This window comes from Typopeltis vanoorti, chromosome 18 (genome assembly GCF_054136105.1).
Source record: "Typopeltis vanoorti isolate ZY-2024b chromosome 18, IOZ_Tvanoo_1.0, whole genome shotgun sequence".
Lineage (NCBI taxonomy): Eukaryota > Metazoa > Arthropoda > Arachnida > Uropygi > Thelyphonidae > Typopeltis > Typopeltis vanoorti.
Window position 1 is genome coordinate 24000755 of NC_143566.1, and position 20477 is coordinate 24021231.

The 20477-nt window shown below is 34.5% G+C and overlaps 1 protein-coding gene across 1 annotated transcript in view; it reads left to right on the forward strand.

The window, feature by feature from the left end:
- The window catches only part of LOC150096545 (E3 ubiquitin-protein ligase znrf2), a 70360-nt gene extending 50179 nt beyond the window's left edge, over nt 1–20181 (forward strand). The window contains exons 3-4 of the mRNA XM_090408032.1: nt 7216–7321; nt 18828–20181. Of these exons, the coding sequence (XP_090264158.1) occupies nt 7216–7321; nt 18828–18885 (164 nt within the window). The 3' untranslated portion in view covers nt 18886–20181. The remainder of the gene's footprint in view (nt 1–7215; nt 7322–18827) is intronic.
- The last annotated feature ends 296 nt before the right edge of the window (nt 20182–20477 follow it).

The following is a 20477-nucleotide window of genomic DNA, read 5'->3' on the forward strand; positions in this document are numbered from 1 at the left end:
CAATTTTACAACACTAAATGTGTCATTTATGACAATGCAATACTGTTATAAATGGAGATATTCGGAAGAATATGAACATATCAATTTGGCCAGGTGTGAGCAACATGATAAGATAAAGATATAATTATTCGCGGACCCCATGGGGTCCCCGGACCACAGGTTGGGAAACACTGATCTATAGCATTTATATAATATTTTTTCTTTTCTGGTGTCATTAGATAATTTATTTTGTAGATCGAGATAATATTTCATTCTTGTTTCTTTTAGAATGTTTGATAAACTGGGGATGTCACAAAGAAAGCCAAAATTATCATTATGTAATTTCAATAGTTCAGTAAAAAGAATTTAAACTTGTGTCCAAAGACTGGATTTAAATTCTTCTATGCTTGTACTCGTACTTGGTATTGGTTCTTCATTGATAGAAGTTTTAGCAGTAGAAGACTCATTTGTAGCAGACAAACTTAAAAATTTTGTTAAGCTAGAAGTATGTTTTTTTTTAATTTTTCTATACGCAGCTCCCGACAATTGTTTCCTTTTTTTCCAACTTCTAGAAAATGGGAATGTTTTTCTTTAAGTAAAAGATAACTTCAAAAATAATTTTAAAAATTTTATTTCAATCAACACAAAAGTTAAACTCCTTTAAGTTTGTACTGTAAAAAGAAAAACAACTTTTAAGGGAGTTTAAGATTGCATATCTGCTTTTACTGCATGGTGGAGAAAGAAATAAATTAGCAAATTAATATTAAAACTTACCTTTAATACATGTAGATATTTGCTAAAAATTATCAATTCTGTACTATGAGCACACAATTGATTATGTATATTATTAATTATTTTAGAAACCAACTGTACACTCTAGGCCACTGTTTCTCAAACTTCAGATATGCATGTGCCCCTTCTTAAAATTTCATTATTATCAAGTACCCCATTATCAAAATAATAATAAATAAAAAAGTATACTTCATTGTAAATGCCTATTTTATTTGGATTTAGATATACATGTAAACAAAAATATGATTTATTTTTAATAGAACAAAATTTATAAAGATACTATACATTTTTACTTAATTTAAATAATTTATCATCAACAAGAGGAATACAATATCAATGTTTTCTTGTTGCTTACAGCTACTTGTATCTGCTATATTGCTCTCTTTTGTGCGTTTTATAAATCCAGTCTTTAGCCAATGACCCATACTTAAGAATTTGAAAGCTGAAAAAATTACCGTATTTACTCGAATATAACTCGCATTTTTTTTCCCCAAAATTAAAGCAAAAAAAAATTGCAGTGCAAGATATATGTGGGGATTTTCAGAAACTCAAGTTTTTGGAAAAAAACTGAAAATGGGTATGACTTACTAAGAAGCACCTATTCGCCATCACTACTTCCGGCCTCAAGAGTTACCTTGTGTTCATGATCAAAGACATCTATCCAAATAGCGTCATCTTCTTTCCCATTATTTCAAGCAGAAATTACCAGTAATTTACAAGAACAATCCTTCACAAATGACTTAATGAGAAGTGAAAGCAGAGCGTGAAACAGACAGGAACGGAAGGCCAGTAGAAATACAGCAGCTATGAAGACGTGCATATGATTGGTGCAGTATTAACAAAAGATGGCATGACACAAAGAGAAAAGCAAGCCGACAATTGAGTCGGCTCTCATTTTAACAATTGAGTTGAAATGCTAGTTCTCTTCAACCGAATTCCATAATATCTGAAACACATTCGCTATATATATATTTCTTAGTTTTAACACATTCACGACAGGTTTGTGTCAAACGAAACGATATGTTGCCAGTGCAACATGTAGTTTTGCTTGAGTCTATATAGCAGTTTCTGTGGGGCATGTGATTCATTAGTTAGTGCCGTTTTTATCAGATTTGTCTTCTCTAATTGCACTATTTGTTGAGAAATATGTTACACAGCCTGCAAATTTCTCTGTACCTTGTTCAGGGATATAAAAGTAATTGTTTTTCACGTGTGTGCAATACAGTAGCTGTTGTGGAGAGAGTGTTGTTTACTGCAGAGAGCGAGTTACTATCGTCCTGACGTTCACGTCGGGACGATAGTAACTCGCAATTTCAGTAGGAGAATTCATACATAATATAATTTAATATATATATATATATATATATAATTTATTAAGAAGTATATATGTATTAATTCTTTTTTTCTTAATAATGATTCCATACATTAATGATGCATAGCCGAAAATTGCCATGCATCCACTAAAGACCTTTCATGTACCCCCGGGGGGGTACGCGTACCACACTTTGAGAAACACTGCACTAGGCCATTCTAGGTTAAGTAAGACGAAAAAATGTGGAATAAGCTTACTCAAAAGTAATTTGGAATAAATATGTCCCATATGTTTATTTTCATTACGAAAACAAGAGATTCCATTATGTATTAAACATCAAATATTTATTTTTTGTTTAGTGTTAATTACTTTATGTTTTTGTATATTTATATTACCATTCTTATTATTTATTGTATGCAGCCATTATTACATGCACCCACTATGCATTCTCTATTTTACTCCTGGAATGTTTGTTCAGTGTGCTGAGAGCAGTGATTAAAATAAGTTGTGTTAAAGCTCGTACCATTTATTTAACTACCCAGCAACTCAGCCCTTTACTGAAATCTCACATTCAAAGGTGACAAATATGCACAAACGGTTCAGTGTATTATTTATTCCCTATTTTTTATGAATGTGTTCTACCCCTAAATTGTGCTGGCTGGGTTCATTGCACCCTTTGCACTCCAGTATGGAACGGGCCTGCTGGTAGATCAGTTATCATCCTTGAAGTTAGCCTTAAAGAACTCAAAATTACATCTACAATAATCCATATGGCAAGACAGGATTGGCAGACCATGCTCTGGATACTCCACATAGGATTAGATGGAGGGAAACATCTATATAACATAGAAGTCGTTATAGGTTTGAGAGACTATTTTTAGAATTAGTGTCAGCTATGAAGCACTCTCCCAACCTCGATAAGCATGGTTGCATTAATTTACCAAAGATCTTTGAGACTGTTATTTTGAGAGTTGGTAGTCTGACACCTCCAAATTCACTCTATGGTTGGTAATTAGTTTACGGAATTAGCAACGCAAATAAAGTATATTAATTAAAGGTAACTTTAATGAATCACTTCTATATTTCGGCAACATCACATTGCCATCTTCAGGAACATAACGATATGGTATGTGCACGCAGGCACTAACACAAAGCAAATGAGGAAGAAAGCAAGAAACTAATATTGTTCCTAAAGTCCTAATGGTGCCCTCTTGCGGGCTAATTTGGTAGTCTTGGCTGTTGGGCTGAAGTTCTCATAATGTAAGTCTCCCAAATTTGGGGTAGTTTCAAGCACCCAAATTTGTTGAGGTTAGGAATGTTTTTTAGAGCTGCTGAAGATTCTTTGAATAATCTTTCGTATTTAAACTTGCTGCGATGAATTATTTTTGTTTTCTTCCAACGAATTTTATGGTGGGTATCTAAGGCATGGTCTGCCAGCCTTGAGCGGCTGTACTGGTGAAACCAGATGTAGTCTTTGTGTTCTGAAATCCTGATAGTAGTTGTTCTGCCTGTTTGGCCAAAGTAGGACAATTTGCAGCTGCAAGGGACCTGGTATACACCAGGTAGGTCTAGGGGAAGTGGTTAGTCTTTGGTAGAGCGGATAAGGGATGCCAACTTTTTATATGGTCTGTAACAGGAAGTAAGGTCATATTTTTTGAGGATATTGGTTATTTTCTCAGAGGTGCCCTGGATGTAGGGAATGGTGATAGACTTGGTGTAATCTTTATTGTGGAGGGGGGGGAGGGGGGTTGTGGTTTACTGGTTTTAGTATTTTTTGGATTTTTTTGGGGTTATAGCCATTGGCTAAGAAAGTGTTGAGGATGTGGTTTAGTTCAGTAGTCAGGGCCTTGTCATCTGAGCAGATTAATTTTGCCCTGTTATATAGTGTTTTTATAACCCCATATTGTTGTGAGGTGGGGGGATTGCTGGTGAATGTATCGGCCAGTATGGGTGGGTTTTCTGTAAACAGAGAAAACCAAAGATCCATCAAGCTGGTGGGTGATTAAAGTGTCTAGGAAGGGGAGGGTGTTGTTTTCCTCTTTTTCTAAGGTGAACTGGACTCTGGGGTGTTGGTTGTTTAAGTGTGTTAGGAAGGAGTGGAGTGTGTCTGAGCCATGTGGCCAAATAGCAAACACATCATCTACATAACGAAGCCAAATAGTGGGTTTTTGTGGGGCGGAGTTTAAGGCTTTCTCTTCAAATGTCTCCATAAAGAAATTGGCCAAGGGTGGGGAAAGTGGTGAACCCATGGCTGTCCCCTCTATCTGTTTGTAGAACTTTCCTTGCCAAACGAAATAGCCCGAGTTCATTGTGAACTGAAATAGGGCTGAGATATCGGGAGGAAACTTGGCTTGGATTAGCTCAAGGGTTTCTTTGAGTGGGACATTAGTGAATAGGGAGGAGACGTCAAAACTGACCATTATGTCAGTGTGTTGGAGTGTGAGGTTTTCTATACTGGCTTTCTTGCTTTGTGTTAGTGCCTGTGTGCACATACCATATCTTTATGTTCCTGAAGATGGCAATGTGACGTTGTCGAAATATAGAAGTGATTCATTAAAGTTACCTTTAATTAATATACTTTATTTGCGTTGCTAATTCCGTAAACTAATTACCAGTTATGTCTAACCAATGTATAAGCCTTGCTACTAGAATCACTCTGTGGTTGTTGAGAGGATGTCATAAAAGATATATAGGGACAATAGTTCTGTTTTCCGTTACAATTTGAATTGTTTTCCACAGTTACTTAGTCCAGTGATGTGTGCGCCTGTCACAGTTATAATTGTGCTCTGAAGATGCCCGATAGAAAATCAACCAAGTATTAGTGAATTTAATAAACGTTCAAATTATTTAATATAAGATCAAACACTACTATAGAAATGAACTTAGAAAAATTGTGAGAAAAACAAAATTTGATAAGATCAGAAATGAAGTAATATATAAAAGACGTGTGCCTAACAACCAATAAATGAAGAGGCACAGGAAAAAGGAGTAGCAAAAGCATGTCAACAGAATGCACAAAGATAGAATAATTAGACAAATAGAAAAATGGAAGCTAGGCACTAGAAAACCAGTTGGGAGACTACGAATATGGTGGAAAGTTCGATTACAATAAACATTGTTGGAATAGATCTAAAACCTAAGGCAGAAGATGAAAAAACTAGAAACCTATTATGAAAACAATAGCATCTCCCTCTTAACATATTGGCTTTCATAAATAACATTACCCACATCTGCTGTTTCTTATCCTCCTTTCACTTCTTAGAGATATCTAATCACAAGACTTTAATGAAAGTTTTGTGATTAGACATCTCCAAACTGCGATTCAGCTAAGTCATTTTTCCTCCTACTGGCCACATAATGAAAGAGCTTGGGATTCTGCTTGGAACATGGCACTACTGCCGTCTTCCATGAGCCAATCCAAATTCTCAAGGATTTAAAATCCATCACTTGTTTATTTATTTATTTATTTTTTTTTTTAACTTGCAGCTGACTGGTTGACCAAAAGTCATGAGTGCCTCCAGTCTTCCCTGTTGACATCCTTACACCACATGCTAAGCATATTCATTGGAAATGAAACATCCCTCCCCTGCAAATTTGTGTCCATCACATCATCTGCATAGCAGAATCAGATCCACCTGCTATCGATCCCTATTCTGTTCAACTTGTTATCTTTTAGTTTTGTTATTATTTTATCCATTAAAATATTGAACAGTAATGGACTTAATGTATCACCCTAATTCCCCTCCCCATCTCAGCCTCTCCTTCCACCTCAGTATCCCATCACACATTCATTTACTGCCATTTACAAATATCCTAAGATCCATTATTTGTGTCTTTATTTTTCTCCTCACCATTATATCCAAGATATCCTGCAGTTTTATACTGGGATGCCTTATTTAGTGTATAAAACACACACACAAAAAAAAACAAACTGGAATGTTATATTCTGATGATTTTCTATTTGTTTCACTGTAAATATTGTGCCTGTACAGGATCACTCAATAGCACAGACCTATCCATAATTCCTGAACAAGACTTGCACAGATCCTAAGATGATTTGCAACAGAACCCCCCCCCCCCCAGTAACTATCTGGATACATCTCATCTCCCCTTCTGTAAACAAACATTGTGATATATTATATTTTTTCTCCATCTGGCATTTGTATAGCCTAAAAAGTTCTCCACCTGTTGATTGCCTTTTGTAATAAAATAACAAAAGGATGCGATAGAGTGCTACATGATAAGTTGATATTTAAGTTGTACCATACAGGTATGGGTATATATGTTAAGTTCTCCAGACATCTCTCTTTTGAAATTAAGCACAATTATGAGTATATTACTTTGTAATGTTTTAAAATTATAAAATGTCTGTGTTCTGTTGCATTATGGGATACTAAGGCAGTTGATGTGAAGTCATCAGCCTCTGCATGCAAGTTGCTGCGTCATGAAAAACATCACATGCAAACTTTCCTTACGTATGCTTGTATAAAGGATTAAACAAGATCATCATTTCTTGGCAAGTTTAATTTTATAGAACATGTCATCTTTAATGTTACTTGCTTGTGAGGAAAGGGAGCAAGAGAGAGAGAGAGAGAGAGAGATGAACTGTGAAAAAATTTAGAGTGTCATGTCAAACCTCACACATTGAAAACCTACAGAGTATATTAAGCGTCTCATTTCTTGTACAGAATTGTATGATTAACTTAACCTGAATGAGAATGGTGGTTATCAGATAACCAAAAATTATGGTTAATATGGAGAACTAAGGAAAAACAGTGCAAGTACACATATCTCCTGTTATATGACGATGTTTATTAACATCATACATATCAAATTAATCTGTAACAGTTAGTATGCATCTGTTTATTGTTTTTTAAAAAAAATATGTTCTGTGGTTTGGACACATCCTGATTGAAAAATATTAAACTTTTTTGGAATTCTTCAGTTAGCATTTTCTGTTAGCATTCTAAAATCCTATGAATAGACTATGGTATGTGGAACTAGTTTGATTCAACTGGGGATAATTGTTTTTTCTAAATTTCTGAAGAAACAATCTTTACACCTAGTTGATAACCATTATTTATAGTACTAAGGAATATAATTTTTAGTATAAATCTTAACATTACTTACAGAGGATGTTCTCACAGAAGATAAAGGAGAATGTGTTATTTGTTTAGAAGAACTAGTTCAAGGTGACACTATAGCAAGGCTACCTTGTCTTTGTATATATCATAAAGCGTAAGTATATTAATGAGTATTAACATTTTTTATTCGAAGTTAGTAATTGTTTAATTTAACACAGTCCAAGGTGGGATTGGTTTATTTCTTTTACTTCACTCAGAGTTTTGTGTAACCCAGAATAAACTCTCCCCCTCTGAAACAATTAGTTATTTTCATTAAAAATTAAATTGCCAATAATTATACACCAAAACAAGCATCAAATCTGAATGAATTTCTTCACAAGCGATGAAGTTCATCAGTCAGTGTGAGACCACTGCCCTCCTTATTAGAGTCTGTAGAGTCACGGGGGGGGGGGAGATAGAAGAGAATGTCTTGTTTGGTCTCTAGAGCAGAGTTTCTGAATTATTTACTTTGCCTGATGTATTTAATGTGTAGTGTTCTAAAACTTTCATGGGGGGGGGGGGGGAATAACATTAAAAAAAGAAAGAAATAAACAGGTTATTTCATCATTTTTTTTCCTCTAATGATATTTTAATTTACATTAAAAATTCATTGTGTCAAATTGTCAGTAAGGCACATGCATGGTTTTGTGACAACTTTCATGATGCTAGATTACAGAAGAAAGACATAAATATGATACTAAGTTGTTCTATATCTTGTTATACCATGTAGAATAAAATAATAAAATAAAATAAAATTTCCTTCTCTTTTTTTTTATTAAATATAGAAGATTTAACATACACAGTGGACAATAACATAGTTTTGGGAGATTTTATAGCACATGAAGTTGGTAAGTAGAATTAACCATAAGAATGTTGCACAGTTATATTTACTTGGTGCAGAGGTCCAAAATATTATTATTATGTGACACCTCCAGGGAGTCCAAAGACTCATCGAGGGAGAGTGTGCCAACAGCATCGAACGATTGAACCCTTCCAACTACTAACCATGCTCAAACTTGCTTAACTTTTTGCATGAGCCATTAGTAGCAGAGGCTCTACCAATCGACCAACCTTTGCTATATGAAAAATGCTATTCGTAAAGGAAATTAAAGGAGGACTTAACACTCATTCCATTTGCAGATTCAAAAGTGAAGAATCTATGATTAGAGCAGTGCCATCAAATTGAATTTCAATTAGATTATGTACTGAGCATGATTAGAATGCTTAACATAGGAATTGGTGTATTAGGAGTAAAAGATGATTTGTGGTAAAAGTATACATCTCGGTGTTGATGGATTCATTGAGCTGGATAAGGCCATAACACTTGTAAAAACATTGGAGAGAATCAAGGGCATTCACAACAGCTGACTGGAAGCAGAGCAAAACATGTTAAGAGGGTTTTTTTAATGGGGGGATAAGCAAAATTAATCCATCGTATTGGGAAGGAAGGGGATTGAGCAAGACTCAGAAGATGGTTTTAATTAAAAGAAGCTTCACTAGTAGGAGTTATCCTATCTCCTCAACCATAAGGATGGTGGGGTAGCTATATGCTACCATACTAGGGAGATGATTATGAGCAAGGTAGTTTTTTGTTGCCTTCCTTGCTGTAGTATATTCTATGACAGTAGCCATGTGTGTTCAGGACTGGTTTGCCTGTTTTGAGGGATGAAAAACCTGAGTTACTCGGATTAAAAAAATTCTTCATCTCCATATGAGACCGGTTAATTCACCTTTAGTCGAAAGAGCCCATATAAAGGTTCTTCACATCACTGATGGGAATTGAACCCAGGTCTTTCCAACCAAAGGGCTTCGTCTATACTGACTGAGCTGCATAGGCTCAGTAGGAGTTATGATAATTATTAATTCATCAAAAAGATCATATATGACCTTTTTTTTTTTTTTTTTTTTGTCTATTAGATAAAAAAAAAAAAAAAAAAAAAAAGTCATATGTCAAAAAAACCACTATTGGGAACCATTAAGGATCTCTTAAAATTAACATGTCTAAATGCTAAAATTTGCAGGTCCGTAATACAATTTACGAATGACTATAATGTATATAGTACTATAATGAGTAATGAAACATGAGTGTACAGTGCTTCTCTGCACTTATCAGTAAATTTAATAATCAGCTGTAAACACAGGTCAATTCTTCAATGGTGTTGCTGCTTAATTAATTGGGTGATTTATCATAGGAAACAGGGAGACTAGGTTGTTAACAACAAATTCTTCAAATTCAGGAATTTCAACAAAGCATTCTGATCATGGTTAACCGGGTGCATACTTGTGGAAGATCTAGGCTCATCTGCAAGGATGGGTTTTTTTTTTTTTTTTTTTTTTTTTTTTTTTTTTTTTTTAATTTGTATATTACATCCAAGTTAGGCTGTACAGTTTGCCTTTTTCTTTTCCGCATTAATTTCTCTGTAGCAAGCAACTGTAGCGTTCATCATTCTGCCCATTTTGCCTTAATGGACCCCAAGTTGGAGTCCATTTCTTCAAATAACCAAACTGCCATATTAACAGGCAAATTCCTCTGCCTGTTTTTTTTAGTGTAAACTTTTCTGGGAGATTGGCTTCTCTTTTTCATGATAATCTTCATCTAGGAATGCCCATGTATAAGATCTTCATTTAGAGCCCTTCTTCCATGGTTCCACCAATTTTCCATCTTCATTGTCAACCTCCAATTCTTTAGCTGGCCTCACTATCTTATTACCAATCTCTTGTAAGGCTTTGTTGAATTCTGTGGATATACAAACATATGTTTTCAGCAGCTTCTCCCAAACTCCATTCATACACACTGCTATCACCTCATTCATGCTGCATCTACATTCTTTGTATAATACAAGATATTATATTCCTTCCAAAATTCTTCAAGATTTTTTTCACTTTCAGTATCAGCAATATCTTGAACAAAAGGTATTTCTTAAATAAGATTCATTGAACATAGCAATAATATCCTGGTCCATGGGTTGGAGGAATGGGGGTTGGGATTTGGTGAAGGCACTGATGGAATGGCCATCATAAGTGAAAGACTGACTTAATAATCCTTATTAAGCTCCAACCTGGGTCATCCATAATCAGTTATTCATGGAAGCACTGGTTGTGGAGGGGAATATAGCATATTATAAAATTTAGCTGGTTACCTATAGAACTTAACTAGGAGGAGGATAGTGTAGTTAACAAATTAGTTCATCGATTCTATAAATAAATAAATATAATCCAGAACTAACTGAGCTAATAAATCAAATGACTAATTAATTAGCATATTGAATGTGTTGGTATTGTTAATTCTTTGTCATTGATTACTTTAAATTTTATAGTGATAATTGATTAATAACCAGTGAATGAATGCTGAATATGTAATTATTATTAAATTTAACAATATATACGGAGACATACAATGAAGATTAATATGCAAGTAACCCCGATTAGTGTATTTCATTAGTTTTGTTTATTGTCTTGTGGATTATTGACATTGAATATCAGTATAGTGATAAGACTAGACAGTTGATAAGTAATCATTGATGAATATTTTGGTACTGGTTTTATGCATATATAAAATTATTAATAATCTTCTTCTCTCCCATAGTCCTAAATGGACCATTGGATCACTCATGGCTGGTAGGTGATATTCTTCGTTAGCCTCCTCCAATCATCTCGGTCTCTTGTTCTTGATGTCAGTTGAGAAATGGAGGAATTTGTCCATTGTTTGATGTTATCAGTCCATTTTAATTGAGGTCGGCCCCTAACCCTTGATCCCGGATTCTATTAATAATAGAAAATAATAAAAGAGGATAATAGGGAAATGGATAAAGGGAATTTAGTAAATAAATATGAACTAAGCTCTGCAAGACAGATCTTGAGTTGGACATTTCACATGCAGATTTTTAAAAACCAGAGAACCTAGAGGGAAATCAGTTCCAAGCTGCTGTACAGGGGTTGATTTTATAGTTGGGTATTTTGCTGATTTTTCTTTTACAGTATTTGTCATATACAGAAAAAATTGTGTCCATCTAGCTAAAAGGTTTTCTTCATGTTACATTTGTTACAACAGTTATTCAGTTTCATTAGTCCTGAAGTCCTGTAATTTAGTGTAATGTATGCATAATAAGGAGTGGGATTTAATATCTCTGATTTAGATATGTGGTGGCAGCATATACTTATAGATTACTTATAGAGTATATATTGTGCTGTATAAAGTCCTCTTTATATCATATAATTTTAGTACTTTAAACAACAATCATATGCCTTTAAAATTATAAAAATATTACATATTTTTACCATTTCTATATACTGTACCATAAAAATATATTTTTATGTTATATTAACCATCTCACTGGCCGTTATGGATCAAATACGCATCCTCATATGCTTCGTATCCATCATATATTTTAATGTAATATCAATGGTATTATAATTTTAATATGCACTTCGCATCCATGATAACTTTGATGTCTATAGACATCTTGGCTGGTAGCGTGGTTAACATACTGTATCTATAAAAATATATTTCTATGTTATATTAACATGATTTCTCACAACTATATGTCTTAAAGTAAAAATCTCATTCTGACAACTCTTAAACTTTTCTTATTCCTCTCTAAGTTTCTCTTCAGTTTTTTTTTTAGGCTCTTTCACAAGTATGCTTGCATAAATATTACCTTGAAACACTCACTAGAGAAATTCTTTTATAATTCATTTTAATTCCTCTTTCGTAGATATTTGAATTATGCCATGTAACCAATGTAAAAATTTTATACCTCTATTTCTGGTCACCTATCTACTCAAGTCTTTCTAGAGTCTACTCAAGAAGTCCAAATGCAAATATCTTCAAATTTATGTGTCCAGTAAGCTGCTCCATGCATTGAACACAATTCAGTCTTGCTTATCAACTTGTCTTATTGCTGTCCATTTGTGTAGAATTGTAAGGGCAGCCTTTTGCTTCTCCAAATCCTTAATTTCAGTTTTATGGTATTTATTCTTGCACTCCACGTCGTTGATTTTCAAGTCCTCAACTCTACTGCAAATTGTGCTTCATCGATTTAGGGAAGGGAGAAAAATTTAACTGAGAAGTACTCACTTTAAGAGGTTTGATTAAACATTGTAATACCACTTTTTCTTTCCTAAAACACTTATTAATCCATGTTATTTTGTTCCTGTTTTAACTATTTTATACTTGCCACCATTGTAATGATTAATCTTTGACACCTAGTAGTACATGTGCTCTGCTCGCAATTCTCAAACAAACTAAACTGAGAAATGTTTGTGGTATGCACTTGTCATACATATGGGCTAAAAGTTAGAGCTGCAGTTACGTGTTCAAAGAGCCACTTGCTACAGATCCTGGATCCAGATGATATCTGCTACTTCCCCAGTTATGGTCATAATCATTGTTTTAAAAATTAATGCCTATTCTATGTTGTGTTTACAGTTATTTATGCTCATTTTGACATCTTCTCCATAGCATAAAAGCAAGCCTATATTCAGCTAATAAGGAAAGTTAGTTGTCAAATAGTATAGTCCTCTTGCCCTAACCTCATTTCTTTCAAAAATAATAGAAGCAGTCAGTAATAGCCAACTGCTTCACTGCTTGGAGGCCCGTTAATTAATTAATGACAACCAAATATGGATTCTCCTACTTAACTCTACTTAATATTATACACCTTTGGATACATCTCATGGAATGGTTGGAGAAACTTATATGGCTGCTCTTAATGTTTCCAAGGCATTTGATTGAGTGGGTCTAGCATAGAGGCCTTCATAGCTTTGTTCCTCTTATGGTCGTCCTTCCATCTTTAGCATTAATCACCAGTTTTCTCTCTGTTTGGGTCTTCACTGTATGTTGCAGTGAAACTTTCCTCTCTTCAGTTTCTTCACCAATGCCAAATTACTATTTGGCTCTGTACTTTTGCTCTAGGGGTGCTTAAGGGTCAAAGCTGTATAACTGAGAGGAGACCTCCACATAGCCTTTAAAGGAATGCTGAGAACCGACCAGGGCTTCTGACCTAATGTCCAATCCTCACCTTCTCGTGGTGCACCCTGTTGGGTATCTACTTGGATACTGAACGGACGAGGATGGGCTGGCAATTTGGGATTTAGCCGACCAAATTGTATTCTTATTGGTTAAACCAAAATATAGAATGATGGTACAACATGACAAAATTTCATGCCGGCTGGGGCGTCGCCCGGTTAAACAAGGCCCCCGTTGTTTTCGCCAGGGAACCAGGGCGAACAGCGAAAAGTCAGCTACTGGAACAAATCTGAAAATAAACCCCAACTCAACATCACCACAGTTAAAGATCGGTACTATCAACGTAAGAAGCCTGAATGGCAAAGAAATGGAGCTAGCTGAGGAATTAGATAAGTACCAGATCGACATAATAGGGGTGACTGAAACAAAAAAGACCAAAACTGGTGAGATCTTTCTGAGCAATAAATACAAAATGTTATATTCAGGCAATGATAATCAAAGAAAAGAAGGAGTAGCCATAGTATTCAACACAAAATACGAGGCTAATCTTCTTGAATGGCAGTCAGTCTCAAGTAGAGTAATGTTGGCAAATATGAGAATGGGGAACTGGACAATGAGACTTATTTGTGCCTATGGTCCCACAGAAGGTTCTACTAAGGTAGAAGTGGAGGAATTTTTTGAGGCTTTAAAAAAAGCAACTGACACAATGAAAAATGAAAAGTTGGTCTTTGTTGGGTATCTAAATAGCAGAGTAGGAAATGATTGTGAGACATACAAAAATATTTTGGGAAAATTTGGAGAAAAGAGCAAAGCTAATAATAATGGCAAATATCTGTTGGATTTCTGCTCAGGACATGGACTGGTTATTACTAACACCATGTTCCAACATAAAAATGTGCACAAATTCACGTGGAGAGAAGAGACTAGGAATAAGAAAAGTCTCATTGACTATATTATTGTTGATAGTGATGTTTTCTCCCTGGTGCAGGACACCAGTGTATACAGAGGATTTGAAATTGGAAGTGATCACTATTTAGTCTTGAGCAGGATAAAATTGAATTTCATATTGAAAAGAATAACATGTAAGAAATTTTTAAAGCGAATAAAAGTTGAGCCGCTCTCAGATGCGAACTGTAGGCTAAAATACACAAAGATTATTGAAGAAAAAATGAAAGAGTTTGAGAACAGGAATCAAACCTTGGAGATTCAGTGGCAAACTCTGAAGAAAATATTGATTGATTCTGCCAGAGAGGCATGTGGTGAGGTTATCTGTAAGGATAAAAAAATCAGAACTCCCTGGTGGACACATGGAGTTTATAGAGGCCATGAAGGAAAAGAAGAAAGCATACCAAAAGTTCCTGTCAAATAAGTCAGCTCGTGCTCTTAGAGAATATAGAGACAAATGCAAGAATGCTAAACACTGTGTAAAACTAGCTAAACAAAAGTCATGGGAGGACTTTGGCAAGAATATAGAAAATAAATATCAAGAAGGTGGCAAAATATTCTGGAGGTTGTTGAAGAAGCTTAAGAATGGAGGAAAGAGTGCTGTAAAAGGAATTAGAGATGATAAAGGTGACATGAAAACGGGAGAAAAAGATATCCTTGAAGTATGGAGTAATAACTTTGAAAAACTGCTAAATGAAACAAGCAGTGATGACAGCACAGTGGTAAAAAACACTGACCAGGCATGCAGTCAGGAATACATATCCATACTAGAAGTAGAAAAAGCCATCAAAGGCTTGAAATGTGGAAAGGCAGCAGGAGTAGATGATATTCGACCAGAAATGCTGAAGTATGGTGGTATAAGAGTCTTAAAGTGGCTGCACTGCATAGTTCAGAAAGCCTGGACAGAGGGACGAATTCCCGATGATTGGAGTAGAGCTCTCATAGTACCCATATATAAAAAGGGAAATAAAACTGCATGTGAGAATTACAGAGGTATTTCCCTACTGAGTGTTCCTGGCAAGATCTATGCAAGCATACTTGAGAAACGGTTGAGAAGAATTGTGGAAGAAAAACTTGGTGAAGAACAAGCTGGATTCAGGCCAAATAGAAGCTGTCAGGATCAGATCTTCACTTTACGACAAATAGTCGAGAAAGCATGGGAATATAACAAAGATCTGTGTTTAAGTTTTGTCGATCTCGAAAAGGCATATGACAAGGTGCCAAGAGAGAAGCTATTCAATACGCTGCAGTTATATGGTGTCAATGGGGCATTATATCAAGCAATACTTAGTCTTTTTTTGAGTTGTAAGTCAGCAGTTAGAATTGAAGGAAGTACAGGAAGATGGTTTAATGTTAAATCTGGTGTGAGACAAGGATGTACATTATCCCCTCTGTTATTCATTATCTATATGGATCACATTATGAAGGAAAGTGGTATTAAACATGATATCAAAATTGGAGATGTTAATGTCAGCTCTTTGCTTTATGCGGATGATGTTATACTTCTAAATAAATCCGCTACAAGTCTGCAAGATTCTCTGACTAAATTGAATAGCTGTTGTAATAGATATGGTATGAAGGTCTGCAATAAAAAGACAAAGACAATGAAAATAGGCAGAATCATTGAAAATGTCAACTGTGTTGTGAATGGAGAACCTGTGGAACAAGTAAAACATTTCAGCTACTTAGGCATGATTTTTAGTGAAGATGGTAAATTAAATATGGAAATAGACAACAGAATCAGCAAAGCTGGTATGGTGGGAAGTCAATGGAATAAGAGAGAAATTAGTCGGAACACTAAATTAGCTGTATACAAGACAGTGTTCAAACCAGTTTTAACTTATGGATCTGAGAGCTGGGTCAGAAGTAAAACACTTGACCAAAGACTAGAGACCACAGATATGAGAATCCTGAGAAAGATTATAGGCGTGAACAGATGGCATCAATGGCAATATCATATTAAAAACAAGGATATTAGGAAAGAACTTGACATTGTCAGCATCCGGGAATGCGTTAGCAGAGCTAATCTCAGGTGGTATGGTCACTTAAACAGATTGGGCGAGGAAAGATTAGCAAAACAAGTGTTCTCTGACAGGTTGGCAGCAAAACGACCCAGAGGAAGACCAAGATATAGGTGGATTGATACAGTACAAAGTGCTTTAGACGATAGAAATATAAGATCTGATAATGTTGGAGTCTTGACAAGTAACAGACTGATTTGGAGGAAAATTGTAGATAGGAAATTAATAATGATGTAAATTTTTTCATGTAGTACCATCATATCCTGTACACCCCTTGAGGGTACATGGCAGGAATTTGATGATGATGACGTTTGCTCTACTGTTTTTCCTGTACATAAATGATCTTCTCTTACTAACCACAAATCCTACCCATAGTTTTGCTGACAATAGTAAGCTCTATTCATCTTCATTTGCCTAACCTCAAATCTTCCAAGATCATCCATAACCAGTAAACTGATTTCCTTGCCATTCTCCAGTAGATTTAGGTTAAGATAACAGTGAATATGATTTCATTGCTACCAAAATAGAGTCCTGTTTTGTTACTCATAATTAGATCTCACTTTCTCTTATTTTTCATAGACTTGCATCTCCATTCAAGATCAGATGTCACATCATTTTCTGGCACTAACATATTATATCCACATCTTCCCAAATTCTAGGTATCCTTTTCTGTTCATGACCTCTACTCTCAACACAATAAATCCCAACTAAAATTGACCTTAAAATACTGTTCTTGCAATTGGGCCAGTGCACAATTGCAAGAACAGTTCTGCACTGCCCTTAAAATGCCCTAATGCTATCCAGAAGAAGGCAGTCGATTAATGAATGATTCCTGTTTCACAGACCATCTTCACTCAATTTCCTATATGTTTTGTTGGCTTACAGCTTTTCTTTAGAGATTTCAGGTTAACAAACTACCAAACTCTCTACCATCATTTCTCCTGTTTCCTCTGTCTGTAAAAACACGAACAGCTGTTCTTTTTTTAATCAGTCTTTCTCCCACTTTTTTCCCAAGAAACGACTTCCAGCTATTTAATGAGGTCATCAACAAGTACCTGCTTTCTCCTTAACCACATGCCCACATATAACACTGTCTCTTCTATAGATTTTGTAGCCCCCTGTGTGGGGTTGATTTATATTGCATATAAGGTTTTGTGTGTGTGTGTGTGTGTGTGTGTGTGTGTTAGCTTTCATACAGAGTTATGCTGGATTTTTCATCCCAAAAATGCTGTTTTATTCATTATAAATTGGCTTTACACACACACATGCTCATTTGATACTTTACTTTCATTGGTGTGATGTAAAATCAACTAACCAGACAAAAAAAAAATCATCTCACAAATGAATGTTATAAATGTCAATTGTAGAATATAGAGAAGCAAGTGAAAAATGAGCAGAAAAAGTATATAAATTAAATATATATAGTATGCATTTAATAACAGCAGTAAAGTCTAATGGCATGGTGGAAACCCTGCTAGTGCAAATTCCTGTGCCAAAAATTCTGAAACAATATTGGAAAATGTTTCTTTCCATTTAGCAGTGCATAATGAGATTGAATTTAAATAACTATGCCAATTAATTGCATATGTTCTTCTGGACAATTTGCTTGTGTGGAAGAATCAAAAATCAATTTCTGGGAAACAGGCCAACTCGCCTTCAATTCAAAATCCTTTATTAAGTTGGTCACATTGTAATTGTAGACAGGAATCCAGGTTTTTCTAACATGACTGATCATATCCATACATAAAATGCCATTAGCTACTAACTCAAATACTTCTCATTCATGAAGCAGTAACTAAAACAGCTGGATTTGGAAACAATATGTTCCTTTGTAACCCAGTGTTTTCTTTCACTCTGCATGGTATTCGTGGAATCTCTTTAATCTTCTTCATTATCCCTTTAACTTTTTCAAATTCATTCATTTTTTTTTATTAATTTATTATTATTATTATTTTTTTAATATGCTTTATTTTATTTCTTTTGGCTACTTATTTAATCGTTAAAAGCACTGTTTCACATAGGTACACGCTACTCGGAACGTTTAAAATTCACTGACAGTTGCTACTTTAATTCTGTGCAGAAATATAATGTTGTTGGATGCCATTATTTTTGGTTTCAAAATAAATCTTAAAATTCTAACCTTATAAAATTAATTTAAAAACAAACTGCTTGCTTGGGCTTTTAAAAAAATAATTTTTTCCAGATGAAGATTTTGCATATTGTAAAACTCTTGCATAACATTTTTATTAGTGGTAATTTGATGGTGCTTTTATTCTCATTTAAAAGAAATATTCAGTACAATAGCAGTTGAGAGAGAGATTTTAAATATTGGACAATTTTTGGTTATACTTACAACACCATAAGTAGGAGGTTAAGAAAAGAGAACTATACTAACTCTGTTTAAAAGAAACACTAATTGACACAGTTCCTTATGAAATAAGTGTCAATTGCAGCTGGAAATGCAAACAAGTTAGTTACATTTGTAACAGGATTTTGATGGTAGTCTGCAATTTTTGCCATGAATTGTGTTTCCTCAGGAAAATCAGACATGATTTATTGTATTTTAACATAAGTTGTCTGTAAGACTCGTCAGTATTAAAAACATTAATCTTTCTGATGGCTTGTGGAAACTCTTGTAATAGTGAAACATGTGTTGTTTGCTGTACTTAATGTTTTTTTTTTTCCAGTTGTATTGATGCTTGGTTTGATGTTAATCGCTCTTGCCCAGAACATCCAGTGGATTGAGGTGCAACTTTTGCAGACAGGAGTAATTTTGGATGGTGTAGATGGATTCTGAAACTAGCCAGGGTATGTAGTTCAGTGTTTACACTCAAGACTGCACAAAAGGGGGGGAAAGGAAAGAAAACAGAAAAAGGTCTACATAGAAAGATTTTGCAGATATTGTCTTAATTAGGTGCTGTGCAATAATGAAAGTTTGATGGTGTTCCCCCATCTTTATGTTGGTGTTTAATCAGCTGTGCCTTTGAAATCCCCAGCAGATAGTGGGAGCTGGCCTTTCTGTGGGCTGCACCCTGTGATACCTCGTTCACCCACCACAGAGGCTATCTAGTTTTGTAAGCACCTTTGTGCTCAGATGCATTTTTTACAGCATCTTTTGATAATTGTCTGCACCTTCCATCAGTTACCATGGCTTATGGCAAGCTGGAGTTACATATAATCAGTCTATAAGTTTAAAAAAGTATTTTGATAGCAAATCTTATTTTATATTTATTAGAATTCATTTTTCTTTCCACTTGCCTACCCCTTTTCTCCCTTAGTTGTTAAAAGCATATGTGAATAATTTTCAAAGCTGTAAATAAGTTTTCTGAAACTGTTGCAAAATATAGGATATTCTAATTTATGTAAATTTTGCAATGTTTCTCTTTTTAACTAATATTATTACTGATATACATTGTGTATGATCTTTCTAAGTCCTGCATCATATTGATATTCCAGTGTAATATACTTTGTCGCTGAATTTGGGAAAGTTTATTGTGCCATCTTATCAGTTGAAATGCCATTGTAAGTAATGTTCAAACCGTGACTGTAACATAAATGTCCACAATTTCTCAAAGTTCTTTGTGAATAACTTGGTTTGTTTTGTGTATTATATTTCTACATTTCTCAAATTTTAGAAGTATGTCATCATATTTCTGTTATAACAAATGACGTTTAAAATTCCAAAAGCATAGTGAACTTTCCTTTGACAGAACAGTCATAGCTGTGATGTAATAATGGATACTTAAACTGATTTAAAATACTTTTTTTTTACACTTAATATAAAATGTCAGAAAAAAAATTGTAAAATATGCTATATTGTTATAATGCATTTTGAGCTGTATAATTTAAAATATTGGTATGCACAATCATGATCATCAAAAAGGGGGGACAAAAACTGTGATAAATGTGGTAATTAAATAGAAGAGTAAGTCTTATTTTTATCCCTACATGTTGTATGCCTCCTAGATATGTCCTATTGATAACATGTTAAAAATGGATAAACCCACTCATAAAAGAAAAATAAATGTAAAATTATCTGATTTTTTATCTGAATTTTGTTCAGTTTGATCATGCACCATGCATACAATGAAAACTTTCACAACATATTTTTTACTTGTTGGTAAAATAGATGAGAACTTTTTTTCCCCCTCCCCACTAAATTAGATATATTTATTACGAAAATGATCGGAGATTAAAGTATACATGTAACAACTCTTTGACTATGCTTTAGATGAAACCCAAAATACAAGAATCCCACACTTTATACAGCTTCTAATGACATGCTTTTTGAATTTACATGGTTAATAAATTGATACCAAATTTATTGAACATGGTGC